This window comes from Triticum aestivum, chromosome 2A (assembly GCF_018294505.1).
Source record: "Triticum aestivum cultivar Chinese Spring chromosome 2A, IWGSC CS RefSeq v2.1, whole genome shotgun sequence".
Classification (NCBI taxonomy): domain Eukaryota; kingdom Viridiplantae; phylum Streptophyta; class Magnoliopsida; order Poales; family Poaceae; genus Triticum; species Triticum aestivum.
Window position 1 is genome coordinate 33148822 of NC_057797.1, and position 14651 is coordinate 33163472.

A 14651-nucleotide genomic window follows, 5' to 3' on the forward strand; every position below is an offset into this window, starting at 1 on the left:
TGATAATGCTACTATATAGCATATCTCCTCCAAGACATAAACAATAAGGAGGCCCCCTTAAGAAGAATGATGCACTGTTGGAAGTGGTGATGTCATGTCATGCAACAAAACAATACATGCCATGGAACCTCTTATATACAGCCAAACACACCAAGGAAAAGAACCATGTAGTTGCCCATTGGAAGTCTGCATATGCAACTATTCCAATGTAATTCTTTGTTCTATATGTGTTTCCAAAACTGCAATTGGGCATCTTTTGATGCACAAGGATTCACTGTATTACAATACTACCATCAGCAACACGGAGAACCACTGATATATCATGCTCCAGTAAACTGAATTTGTTCTTATGCTCGTACATTTGCAGACTTGGTGTCAACATCACCGCAAAAGAATTTGTACCTTCCCGATAGGATTGCAGAGATATGCCAATTGATTTCTTCAGAGGAAAATTTGCGAGTGGGCTACAGATATTACCTTGAAGTGGCAGCCATGAAAACCTCAGTGCTTCCAAACATACTTCCGCAATCAGATGCCAATATATTCTTTGTAATAGAATTTCCTTGCTCTGAAGCTCACAGCACAAATCCCCAATCACAGCATGAGCTAGTGCATAGACTATATCACTTGATATAATTAATACGCTCCTCATCTAGACAGGAATTTGCATCTCATGCGCGGCAAAAAATGCATCAGTGGGTCTGAATCTTGTAAAGCACAAATACCAATCATGCAGCGACCCAACTGAATGTTGTGTTGGAAATATGCCCTAGAGGCAATAATAAAAGGATTATTATTATATTTCCTTGTTCATGATAATTGTCTTTTATTCATGCTATAATTGTGTTATGCGGAAATCGTAATACATGTATGAATACATAGACACCAACATGTCCCTAGTAAGCCTCTAGTTGACTAGCTCGTTGATCAACAGATAGTCATGGTTTCCTGACTATGGACATTGGATGTCATTGATAACGAGATCACATCATTAGGAGAATGATGTGATGGACAAGACCCAATCCTAAACATAGCACAAGATCGTATAGTTCGTTTGCTAGAGTTTTTCCAATGTCAAGTATCTTTTCCTTAGACCATGAGATCGTGTAACTCCCGGATACCGTAGGAGTGCTTTGGGTGTACCAAACGACACAATGTAACTGGGTGACTATAAAGGTATACTACGGGTATCTCCGAAAGTATCTGTTGGGTTGACACGGATCAAGACTGGGATTTGTCACTCAATATGACGGAGAGGTATCTCTGGGCCCACTCGGTAATGCATCATCATAATGAGCTCAAAGTGACCAAGTGTCTGGTCATGGGATCATGCATTACGGTACGAGTAAAGTGACTTGCTGGTAATGAGATTGAAGGAGGTATTGGGATACCGACGATCGAATCTCGGGCAAGTAACGTACCGATTGACAAAGGGAATTGAATACGAGATTGCTTGAATCCTCGACGTCGTGGTTCATCCGATGAGATCATCGAGGAGCATGTGGGAGCCAACATGGGTATCCAGATCCCGCTGTTGGTTATTGACCGAAGAGTCGTCTCGGTCATGTCTACATGTCTCCCGAACCTATAGGGTCTACACACTTAAGGTTTGGTGACGCTAGGGTTGTAGAGATATGAGTATGCAGTAACCCGAAAGTTGTTCGGAGTCTCGGATGAGATCCCAGACGTCACGAGGAGTTCCGGAATGGTCCGGAGGTGAAGAATCATATATAGGAAGTGCAGTTTCGGCCATCGGGAGAGTTTCGGGGGTCAGCAGTATTGTACCGGGACCACCGGAAGGGTCCCGGGGGTCCACCGGGTGGGGCCACCCATTCCAGAGGGCCTCATGGGCTGAAGTGGGGAGGGAACCAGCCCATAGTGGGCTGGTGCGCCCCCCCCCCTTGGGCCCCCCATGTGCCTAGGGTTGGGAACCCTAGGGGAGGGGGCGCCTCCACTTGCCTTGGGGGGCACTGCACCCCCTTGGCCGCCGCCCCCCCTAGGAGATCCCATCTCCTAGGGCTGGCGCACCCCCTAGGGGGCCTATATAAAGGGTGGGGGAGGGAGGGAAGCCACACCTGAAGCCTCGGCGCCTCCCTCTCCCATGTTACACCTCTCCCTCTCACAGAAGCTCGGCGAAGCCCTGCTGCGATCACTGCTACATCCACCACCACGCCGTCGTGCTGCTGGATCTCCGTCAACCTCTCCTTTCCCCTTGCTGGATCAAGAAGGAGGATACGTCATCCGCTCCATACATGTGTTGAACGCGGAGGTGTCGTCCGTTCGGCACTTGGTCATCGGTGATTTGGATCACGGCGAGTACGACTCCATCATCCCCGTTCTCTTGAACGCTTCCGCTCGCGATCTACAAGGGTATGTAGATGCACTCCCCTCTCGTTGCTAGATGACTCCATAGATAGATCTTGGTGAAACATAGAGAGAAATTTTTGTTTTCTGCAAAGTTCCCCAACAGTGGTATCGGAGCCAGGTTTATGCGTAGTTACTATGCACAAGTAGAACACAAAATAGTTGTGGGCGTCGATATTGCCAATTTTCTTGCCGTTACTAGCCTTATCTTGATTCGGCGGCATCGTGGGATGAAGCGGCCCGGACCAACCTTACACGTACGCTTATGTGAGACCGGTTCCACCGACTGACTTGCACTAGTTGCATAAGGTGGTTGGCGGGTGTCTGTCTCTCCCACTTTAGTCGGATCAGATTCGATGAACAGGGTCCTTATGAAGGGTAAATAGAAATTGGCAATTCACGTTGTGGTTTTGGCGTAGGTAAGAAAACATTCTTGCTAGAACCCTTTTGCAGCCACGTAAAAAAATTGCAACAACAATTAGAGGACGTCTAACTTGTTTTTGCAGCAAGTGTTTTGTGATGTGATATGGCCAAAGTTGTGATGAATGATGAATGATATATATGTGATGTATGAGATCATGTTCTTGTAATAGGAATCACGACTTACATGTCGATGAGTATGACAACCGGCAGGAGCCATAGGAGTTGTCTTTATTTTTTGTATGATCTGCGTGTCATTGAGAAACGCCATGTAAATTACTTTACTTTATTGCTAAACGTGTTAGCCATAGTAGTAGAAGTAATAGTTGGCGAGCAACTTCATGGAGACACGATGATGGAGATCATGATGATGGAGATCATGGTGTCATGCCGGTGACAAGATGATCATGGAGCCCCAAGATGGAGATCAAAGGAAGCTATATGATAATGGCCATATCATGTCACTATTATTTGATTGCATGTGATGTTTATCATGTTTTTGCATCTTGTTTACTTAGAACGGCGGTAGTAAATAAGATGATCCCTCATAATAATTTCAAGAAAGTGTTCCCCCTAATTGTGCACCGTTGCGACAGTTCTTTGTTTCGAAGCACCACGTGATGATCGGGTGTGATAGATTCCAACGTTCACATACAACAAGTGTAAGACAGATTTACACATGCAAACACTTAGGTTGACTTGACGAGCCTAGCATGTACAGACATGGCCTCGGAACACAGAAGACTGAAAGGTCGAGCACGAGTCGTATAGAAGATACGATCAACATGAAGATGTTCACCGATGTTGACTAGTCCGTCTCACGTGATGATCGGACACGGCCTAGTTAACTCGGATCATGTTATACTTAGATGACTAGAGGGATGTCTATCTAAGTGGGAGTTCATTGAATAATTTGATTAGATGAACTTAATTATCATGAACTTAGTCTAAAATCTTTACAACATGTATTGTAGATCAAATGGCCAACGTTGTCCTCAACTTCAACGCGTTCCTAGAGAAAACCAAGCTGAAAGACGATGGCAGCAACTATACGGACTGGGTCCGGAACCTGAGGATCATCCTCATAGCTGCCAAGAAAGATTATGTCCTACAAGCACCGCTAGGTGAAGCACCTGCTCTCCCTGCAGAACAAGACGTTATGAACGCTTGGCAGACACGTGCTGATGATTACTCCCTCGTTCAGTGCGGCATGCTTTACAGCTTAGAACCGGGGCTCCAAAAGTGTTTTGAGAGACACAGAGCATATGAGATGTTCGAAGAGCTGAAAATGGTTTTTCAAGCTCATGCCCGGGTCGAGAGATATGAAGTCTCCGACAAGTTCTTCAGCTGTAAGATGGAGGAAAACAGTTCTGTCAGTGAGCACACTCACTATGTCTGGGTTACATAACCACTTGACTCAGCTGGGAGTTAATCTCTCGGATGACGCGGTCATTGACAGAATTCTTCAGTCGCTTCCACCGAGCTACAAGAGCTTTGTGATGAACTTCAATATGCAGGGGATGGAAAAGACCATTCCTGAAGTATTTGCAATGCTGAAATCAACAGAGGTAGAAGTCAAAAAGGAACATCAGGTGTTGATGGTGAATAAAACCACTAAGTTCAAGAAAGGCAAGGGTAAGAAGAACTTCAAGAAGGACGGCAAGGGAGTTGCCGCGCCCGGTAAGCAAGCTGCCGGGAAGAAGCCAAAGAATGGACCCAAGCCCAAGACTGAGTGCTTTTATTGCAAGGGAAGTGGTTACTGGAAGCGGAACTACCCCAAATACTTAGCGGACAAGAAGGCCGGCATCACGAAAGGTATATGTGATATACATGTAATTGATGTGTACCTTACCAGTACTCGTAGTAGCTCCTGGGTATTTGATACTAGTGCAGTTGCTCACATTTGTAACTCAAAGCAGGAGCTGCGGAATAAGCGGAGACTGGCGAAGGACGAGGTGACGATGCGCGTCGGGAATGGTTCCAAGGTCGATGTGATCGCCGTCGGCACGCTACCTCTACATTTACCTACGGGATTAGTTTTAAACCTCAATGATTGTTATTTAGTGCCAGCTTTGAGCATGAACATTGTATCAGGATCTCATTTAATTTGAGATGGCTACTCATTTAAATCCGAGAATAGTGGTTGTTCTATTTATATGAGAGATATGTTTTATGGTCATGCTCCAATGGTGAATGGTTTATTCTTAATGAATCTCGAGCGTAATGCTACACATATTCATAGTGTGAATACCAAAAGATGTAAGGTTGATAATGATAGTCCCACATACTTGTGGCACTGCCGCCTTGGTCACATAGGTGTCAAACGCATGAAGAAGCTCCATGCAGATGGACTTTTAGAGTCTCTTGATTACGAATCATTTGACACGTGCGAACCATTGCCTCATGGGTAAAATGACCAAGACTCCGTTCTCAGGAACAATGGAGCGAGCAACCAACTTATTGGAAATCATACATACTGATGTGTGCGGTCCAATGAGTGTTGAGGCTCGCAGTGGCTATCGTTATATTCTCACCCTCATTGATGACTTGAGTAGATATGGGTATGTCTATTTAATGAAACACAAGTCTGAGACCTTTGAAAAGTTCAAGGAATTTCAGATTGAGGTTGAGAATCAACGTGACAGGAAAATCAAGTTCTTGCGATCAGACCGTGGGGAGAATACTTGAGTCACAAATTTGGCACATACTTAAGAAAATGTGGAATAGTTTCACAACTCACGCCGCCTGGAACACCTCAGCGTAATGGTGTGTCCGAACGTCGTAATCGCACTCTATTAGATATGGTGTGATCTATGATGTCTCTTACTAATTTACCGCTATCATTTTGGGGCTATGCTTTAGAGACTGCCGCATTCACTTTAAATAGGGCTCCGTCGAAATCCGTTGAGACGGCACCGTATGAATTATGGTTTGGGAAGAAACCTAAGCTGACGTTTCTAAAAGTTTGGGGATGCGATGCTTATGTCAAGAAACTTCAACCTGAAAAGCTCGAACCCAAGTCGGAAAAATGCGTCTTCATAGGATACCCTAAAGAAACTATTGGGTATACCTTCTACCTCAGATCCGAAGGCAAGATCTTTGTTGCCAAGAATGGATCCTTTCTAGAGAAAGAGTTTCTCTCGAAAGAAGTAAGTGGGAGGAAAGTAGAACTTGATGAAGTAGTACCTCTTGAACCGGAAGTGGCGCAACTCAAGAAAATGTTCCTGAGGTGCCTGCACCGACTAGAGAGGAAGTTAATGATGATGATCATGAAACTTCAGATCAAGTTGCTACTGAACTTCGTAGGTCCACAAGGACACGTTCCGCACCAGAGTGGTACGGCAACCCTGTCTTGGAAATCATGTTGTTAGACAACGGTGAACCTTCGAACTATGAAGAAGCGATGGCGGGCCCGGATTCCGACGAATGGCTGGAAGCCATGAAATCCGAGATAGGATCCATGTATGAAAACGAAGTATGGACTTTGACTGACTTGCCCGTTGAGCGGCGAGCCATAGAAAATAAATGGATCTTTAAGAAGAAGACAGACGCGGATGGTAATGTGACCATCTATAAAGCTCGGCTTGTCGCTAAGGGTTATCGACAAGTTCAAGGGGTTGACTACGATGAGACTTTCTCACCCGTAGCAAAGCTGAAGTCTGTCCGAATCATGTTAGCAATTGCCGCATTCTATGATTACGAGATATGGCAAATGGACGTCAAAACGGCATTCCTTGATGGTTTCCTTAAGGAAGAATTGTATATGATGCAGCCGGAAGGTTTTGTCGATCCTAAGAATGCTGACAAGGTGTGCAAGCTCCAACGCTCGATTTATGGGCTGGTGCAAGCATCTCGGAGTTGGAACATTCACTTTGATGAGATGATCAAAGAGTTTGGGTTTATGCAGACTTATGGAGAAGCCTGCGTTTACAAGAAAGTGAGTGGGAGCTCTGTAGCATTTCTCATATTATATGTAGATGACATACTTTTGATGGGAAATGATATAAAACTTTTGGACAGCATTAAGGCCTACTTGAATAAGAGTTTTTCAATGAAGGACCTTGGAGAAGCTGCTTATATATTAGGCATCAAGATCCATAGAGATAGATCAAGACGCCTCATAGGTCTTTCACAAAGCACACACCTTGATAAGATATTGAAGAAGTTCAATATGGATCAGTCTAAGAAGGGGTTCTTGCCTGTGTTGCAAGGTGTGAAATTGAGCTCAGTTCAATGTCCGACCACGGTAGAAGATATAGAAGAGATGAGTGTCATCCCCTATGCCTCAGCCATAGGGTCTATTATGTATGCCATGCTGTGTACCAGACCTGATGTAAACCTTGCCGTAAGTTTGGTAGGTAGGTACCAAAGTAATCCCGGCAAGGAACACTGGACAGCGGTCAAGAATATCCTGAAGTACCTGAAAAGGACTAAGGACATGTTTCTCGTTTATGGAGGTGACGAAGAGCTCGTCGTAAAGGGTTACGTCGACGCTAGCTTCGACACAGATCTGGATGACTCTAAGTCACAAACCGGATACGTGTATATGTTGAATGGTGGAGCAGTAAGCTGGTGCAGCTGCAAGCAGAGCGTCGTGGAGGGATCTACATGTGAAGCGGAGTACATGGCAGCCTCGGAGGCAGCGCATGAAGCAATTTGGGTGAAGGAGTTCATCACCGACCTAGGAGTCATACCCAATGTGTCAGGGCCGATCAAACTCTTCTGTGACAACACTGGAGCTATTGCACTTGCCAAGGAGCCCAGGTTTCACAAGAAGACCAGGCACATCAAGCGTCGCTTCAACTCCATTCGTGAAAATGTTCAAGATGGAGACATAGATATTTGTAAAGTACATACGGATCTGAATGTCGCAGATCCGTTGACTAAACCTCTCCCTAGGGCAAAACATGATCAACACCAGAACTCTATGGGTGTTCGATTCATCACAATATAACTAGATTATTGACTCTAGTGCAAGTGGGAGACTATTGTAAATATGCCCTAGAGGCAATAATAAAAGGATTATTCTTATATTTCCTTGTTCATGATAATTGTCTTTTATTCATGCTATAATTGTGTTATACGGAAATCGTAATACATGTGTGAATACATAGACACCAACATGTCCCTAGTAAGCCTCTAGTTGACTAGCTCGTTGATCAACAGATAGTCATGGTTTCCTGACTATGGACATTGGATGTTATTGATAACGAGATCACATCATTAGGAGAATGATGTGATGGACAAGACCCAATCCTAAACATAGCACAAGATCGTATAGTTCGTTTGCTAGAGTTTTTCCAATGTCAAGTATCTTTTCCTTAGACCATGAGATCGTGTAACTCCCGGATACCGTAGGAGTGCTTTGGGTGTACCAAACGTCACAACGTAACTGGATGACTATAAAGGTATACTACGGGTATCTCCGAAAGTATCTGTTGGGTTGACACGAATCAAGACTGGGATTTGTCACTCCATATGACGGAGAGGTATCTTTGGGCCCACTCGGTAATGCATCATCATAATGAGCTCAAAGTGACCAAGTGTCTAGTCACGGGATCATGCATTACGGTACGAGTAAAGTGACTTGCCGGTAACGAGATTGAACGAGGTATTGGGATACCGACGATCGAATCTCGGGCAAGTAACGTACCGATTGACAAAGGGAATTGAATACAGGATTGCTTGAATCCTCGACGTCGTGGTTCATCCGATGAGATCATCGAGGAGCATGTGGGAGCCAACATGGGTATCCAGATCCCGCTGTTGGTTATTGACCGGAGAGTCGTCTCGGTCATGTCTACATGTCTCCCGAACCCGTAGGGTCTACACACTTAAGGTTCGGTGACGCTAGGGTTGTAGAGATATGAGTATGCAAGAACCCGAAAGTTGTTCGGAGTCTCGGATGAGATCCCGGACGTCACGAGGAGTTCCGGAATGGTCCAGAGGTGAAGAATTATATATAGGAAGTGCAGTTTCGGCCATCGGAAGAGTTTCGGGGGTCAGCAGTATTGTACCGGGACCACCGGAAGGGTCCCGGGGGTCCACCGGGTTGGGCCACCCATTCCGGAGGGCCTCATGGGCTGAAGTGGGGAGGGAACCAGCCCATAGTGGGCTGGTGCGCCCCCCCCCCCTTGGGCCCCCCATGTGCCTAGGGTTGGGAACCCTAGGGGAGGGGGCGCCTCCACTTGCCTTGGGGGGCACTCCACCCCCTTGGCCGCCGCCCCCCCTAGGAGATCCCATCTCCTAGGGCCGGCGCACCCCCTAGGGGCCTATATAAAGGGTGGGGGAGGGAGGGCAGCCACACCTGAAGCCTCGGCGCCTCCCTCTCCCCTGTTACACCTCTCCCTCTCGCAGAAGCTCGGCGAAGCCCTGCTGCGATCACTGCTGCATCCACCACCACGCCGTCGTGCTACTGGATCTCCGTCAACCTCTCCTTTCCTTGCTGGATCAAGAAGGAGGAGACGTCATCCGCTCCGTACGTGTGTTGAACGCGGAGGTGCCGTCCGTTCGGCACTTGGTCATCGGTGATTTGGATCACGGCGAGTACGACTCCATCATCCCCGTTCTCTTGAACGCTTCCGCTCGCGATCTACAAGGGTATGTAGATGCACTCTGCTCTCGTTGCTAGATGACTCCATAGATAGATCTTGGTAAAACGTAGATAAAATTTTTTGTTTTCTGCAACGTTCCCCAACATGTTGCACAGGTAAACTAGCTGAAGCAATCGCGAGGTTCAGAACTTCTTCCAACTGTACCAATGTATATGACTGGATGCATGCAAAGGATGGCCATGGTAATGGCCATGACTCAACTTTGCCATCATTGACTTGGGTGAACTGGGACGTCAAGGGAAAATCGATCTTGACAGGTACCTTTGTCGAGCAACTAGTGAGTGCCAAGTTGTTCAGATTGAAGATAGGGAACATCCAACGCAGCGGCATCTGAATGGCTTCCAGTGCAGCAGGCTCAGGGGCGATGCTGCCTGCAGTCTTGAATGAAGATGGTGCTGCGGATGAGGTGAGCACCTACTCCTCGGGTGTTTCGCAGCTTGGGCACCCCGTCAAATAGGTGGTGGGTGTCGTAGTGGCGTCGTTGGTGTTGTCGACTTTGATCACCTTGTCATACACACTGAGCTCCAGGATGGCGTTGCCGGTGATCGCTGACGGAGTTGATGTTGTAGGAGCGGCAAGCTCGGACGGAGTCTCGCTGATGGCGCCCATGGACGCCTCGAGATGGAGGTCGTCGGTGGAAGCATCAGGCACCACATCATGGCGCTGGACCCCATCCAACGCTGCCTCCCATTCCGCGTACAGAGTGTCGTCGTAGAAGTACGACGGCACCATCCCGTCGTCATCCGGCATGGTGATGGTGGTGTAGGTCGGTGGTAGGAGGTCCATGGAAAGGATGCAACACCCCTCGTAGATGGCATGGCCATCCAGGGCATCTCGAGCTCGGGTCGCCCTCCACCGTGACCGGAACTCGACATATGCCTCAACGCCGTACATCCCGTCCACCACCCGCTCATAAGCGCAGATCACATACCCATCACCGGAGCGACGGAACAACTCGCGAATCGACTCGACAGTGACCGCCTGGCGAACGTTGTTGATCCGGGCGTGGAAAACTCCCTCGGGGCAGGCAAAATTGTGGCTTGGCATTCTATCGAATGGGGTGCAAGCGGAGGATGGAGAAGAATTTTTTGGTGGAATTTTTTGAGGAATTTGAAGGAGGATCGAACGGCTCTGATGCCAATTGTTAGGTTCCAGCTACTAGTTTCACTCAATCACCATGGTTTGGCTACAAATCAAGAATTACAGGAGGAGAAAGCAGAGGAAGGAGGAGACAGAAGAGGAAGAACACGCTACAGAGAGGGAGATCGCCAGCCAGGCCGAAGCCTTCCGTCCAAGCCGCCTCTTTCGTGGGCACCCGTGTGCCCTTTTGTAGTTGGAGGCCATCCATCTTCTGGGCCAGATCGAGGCGAATAGGGCCGGCCCATAGTATCGTCGCTGACACATTGTTTAGTCAAAAGCTTGTGATCGTGTGATTCAGGGCTCAATTGTGTGCCGGGTGTCGTTTCTGACAGAGTTGGTGTATGATGACTGGTTTCTCTGGATGATTTATGTTGGACAGCAGTCCTCCATCCTTTGTTTTCGTGTGCACTGGTGATGGGCAGAATAGACTTGAAATAATTTCAACTTGTAGAAACATTTCTTGTGTGCAGAAGTCATATCCTCATACCATTTGGAACCAAAATGTAGAAACATATTTGAGTCATCCTTAAGATCATTTTGCTTGCCATGCTTGTGCAATAACAACATTCAGTTTTCACCAACTCAAGCCCATACTCTTGCTGAACGATCTGTACAGTTTTCACACAATCAAAGAGCATAGTATCACTACCCAAAAGACTAGGAAGGTAGCCACACATAGAGTGTGTATTTAGGCACTGCTAAAACATCCAGCCTTCAAATAATGTTAGCTTAACACTGGAATACTAAACTGGAGCAGGAGAGCTAGGCAGGAGATACAAGCTGCTAAAACATCTTGCCTCCATTAGTAAGAGAGTGCTTTACAAGGCACTGCATCACAATGTAAAAAGTCCTAAACAATGGCCCCTTCATCATTCATCAGTGCACCTTGGTTTCGGATACGGGTTGTTGAGTGCTGCCTTTTTGATTCGTTCGATCAGCTTCTTGTCAAGATGCAGATAGCAGCTTCTTTCGGCATTTCCCTGCAATTTGAGAAAATGCAAGAAATAAGAATCAGTGGTGCTCCACAATCTAGTTATCTTTGAAGTGGCATGTCTTACCGTGTATGATTCCAGGAGATTTCTCCACTTATCCTGAAAAATTAAACAAAACGATGGATTGGTGTTAGTGGCGGACCTAGGACAAATAATTAGAGGGGGTGCCGACGAGAGAAGGTAAGAACAACATGAGACAAATGCACCAAACATAAAACTAATTCAACCATCATTCATTCATTCAGTGGATGGCGGTATCTCACAGAATGTATCACCAGTCACCACACCGCTTTACCTTGAGATTGCTCGCAGTTCGGACCGACGTTGGAAACCATTTCTTCTTCATCGCAGACCACCGTGCAACCCCGCAATCTTCGACGCCATCCACCAGCGTAGCTACCTCTTCAGGTGTCCAGTGGCTATTGTTGGTTCTATGTGATGTTTGCTGTTAAAACAACCAACGACGTAGAATTCTTTGGCTGTTTTTCCATTGATGTATTAATAAGAATTGAAAATCTGAACTAAAAAAGGGTGTACAATATACAGAAAACAGTCGATATATGTGCGAGATAATTAACTAGTTTGAATTTCCACCCGAGAATAGACATAGGCCTTACCCCAAAATGGTTACCCAGATGCCAAGATTGATCTGTGCACAACAGCACCCTTCTCTTGCGAGGGCCTCTCTTGCGCCTCCAGCCGCTCTCTGGTCCATCTGCTGTATGAGTGGCGCACTCCGTCTCCGGTGGCGTGGCGTCTGGCGCCTCATCGTGGGTAGAAGGACAGTGGGGAGCTGCAAGTTGGCCTCCATTGGCTTCAAAGCCTGAAACCATAGATGAACAGATGCACTTGGTTTCCTATGTAAACTAGCATCGATATACTTGATCTCTTTTGTATTGCTGGTACCATCCACTGTATGATCGGCCCACTCCGTCTCTGGCGATGTGGCATCTGGCGTCTCATCGTGAGTAGAAGGAAAATAGGGAGCTGCAAGTTGGCCTCCCTTGGCTCCAAAGCCTGAAACCATAGACAGACGATCTCTTTTGTAATGTCGATAATACCATAGATAGATAGATGATCTCATTTGTTGTAACAAAATTCAGAGAAGAACAAACTAGCATCGCACCTTCCCAACATCCGTGGAGGTCACTCTCGTCAGGTGGTACTCCGAGCAGCTGGTCGATCGGCACGTCATACACTGAATAGAATTCGGTGTTCATCTGCCGTTAACAACAATGAAACACATGTGTTAATTTCATTAACAAGAATGAATGGAACTGCATAACCATTGTGTCAGATTTGATAAGATGAATAGAACTATGATCACATTAAGCCAGATTTGCTCATGGACCCATATTGTGCCCAGATTGTCTCAGTATGCTCACTGAGCACTCTCGCCGTGATTGTCTGAGTACGATCCGCCAACGGGGGACGCCCGCCCCTCCGCCGTTGACATTTCCCCACACTTCCGGCCGTGCACCGCGGACGCCGGCGCTGGCCACTGAACGCACCTGGCCGCCAACCCCCGACGGCCGCCTCCGCATATTGCGTCCAGGTTATCTCAGAATCTCACTGAGCACGGTGCATGTGTAGTGCAGGCCGCGCACTAAGGCACTCTCGACGCTATGGAATGGAAGCACCACACCCTGATCCGCCAATGGGGGGACGTCCGCCCCTCCCCCTCGCCTCTTCTCTGAACTTTCCCCACACTGCCGTACCGGCCGTCCGCCGTCCATCGCGGCCGCCGGCCGCGGCCGCTAGGTCGTCCACCTTCCCGCACTGAACTGAACGCGCCTGCCCGCCTCCGCCTCGCCCCCCTCCACCTCGTCGGCGAGCTCGGCCACGGTCATCTCGCGCGCGCGGATCTTCCTCCGCCGCCTGCCTCCCTGCTCTGCCCGCTCAAGGCTGTCGACCTCCGCGACGACGACCGGGGCCTGCCCCGCGCTGTCTCCTCGCTCGACCACCCGTCCGTGCCCACCCCTGCACGCGCAGCTCGACCACGGACGCTACGCGTGCCTCCTCTGTTCCTCATCGACTACGGTCCCGGAGGCGATCTGCACTCGGGGCTGCAATGCAGGCGCGCGGCGACGGGCGCGCACACCCGAGCTCAAATGGCAGCGGCATCCAGAGAAGGGGGTGGCGGATCAACTACGAACTACAGTATGCCCGGCGCGCGCGCGTGCAGCGGAGAAGGAACCAAGACGAACAGCAAAAACGAGGAAAAGAACCATGAAAGAGACACGCACCGGCTGCTGATTTGTGCTGATCAGGAATCCACCGCCGGCTGCTGCTGAGTTCGTCCAGTTCTTGAGCTGAGCAAAGAGGAGGCTGAGGGTGTGTGTATCCGCCACGAGCCCGGGACTGTTCCTACTGACTTAAAAAAGAAATTCTCAACCGTGTTGCTTTGAGCAACTTCCCTTTTCACTCCACATGGTCATGGCTGGCCCATGTTTCTCCCTAAGCGTGAAATGTCATTTTCAGCGGGGTCCGATGCTTTTATATGGGGTGTGAATGTTACTTTTAATACGGTTCAATGTTTTTCTATAGGTATGAAATGTCATTTTCGGCGGATCCTATATAATGCTTATCATGACTTTGATGGACGTCGGTGTCCCTAAATGTTTCACCTATGTCTTTTCGTATATTTAGTGGATGTAAGAAGTCGGTGTCGCTGGATGTCCCATCTAATGATTTTCACAAATTTAATAGATGTGACTAATCATTGTCACTAGTAGGGTTGTGCATTCTTTGCTGCACTGTTTGTGTTGTTGGGATATCATAATAGAATTTATTTAGTTTGGCACGTGAGATGATTGTGCATGTTATCATTTTTTATATAAGAGGGTGTTTTGGTGGGCCCTTTTTGACTTAATTTATTTAGTTTGACACGCGTGGAATGTTTCTTTATATGTACTATGCTTCTCCGTCCCCTCATTCTCGCCACCATGGAAGTACCACAGACCGCACCCTCCTCGATCATCCGAACATGGATATCCTTGAGTCCAGCCTTCCATCCCCCTCCTTCTCTGACATTTCCACACACTACCGTCTCGGCCGTACATTGCGGACGCCGGCCGAGGACGCGGCCGCATAGGCTGCCCCCCTTCCTCCGTCCTCCTTC

The 14651-nt window shown here is 47.8% G+C and overlaps 1 protein-coding gene across 1 annotated transcript; it reads right to left on the reverse strand.

The window, feature by feature from the left end:
- Positions 1-11074: 11074 nt before the first annotated feature.
- Positions 11075-13886, reverse strand: LOC123184490 (uncharacterized). The gene is made up of 7 exons (XM_044596590.1): positions 13777-13886; positions 12657-12750; positions 12437-12547; positions 12148-12353; positions 11826-11975; positions 11597-11629; positions 11075-11518 (listed from the first exon to the last, which is right to left on the reverse strand). Exons 2-7 carry the CDS (start codon positions 12748-12750, stop codon positions 11408-11410), a joined length of 705 nt encoding a protein of 234 aa, XP_044452525.1. The 5' UTR covers positions 13777-13886; the 3' UTR covers positions 11075-11407.
- Positions 13887-14651: the final 765 nt, after the last annotated feature.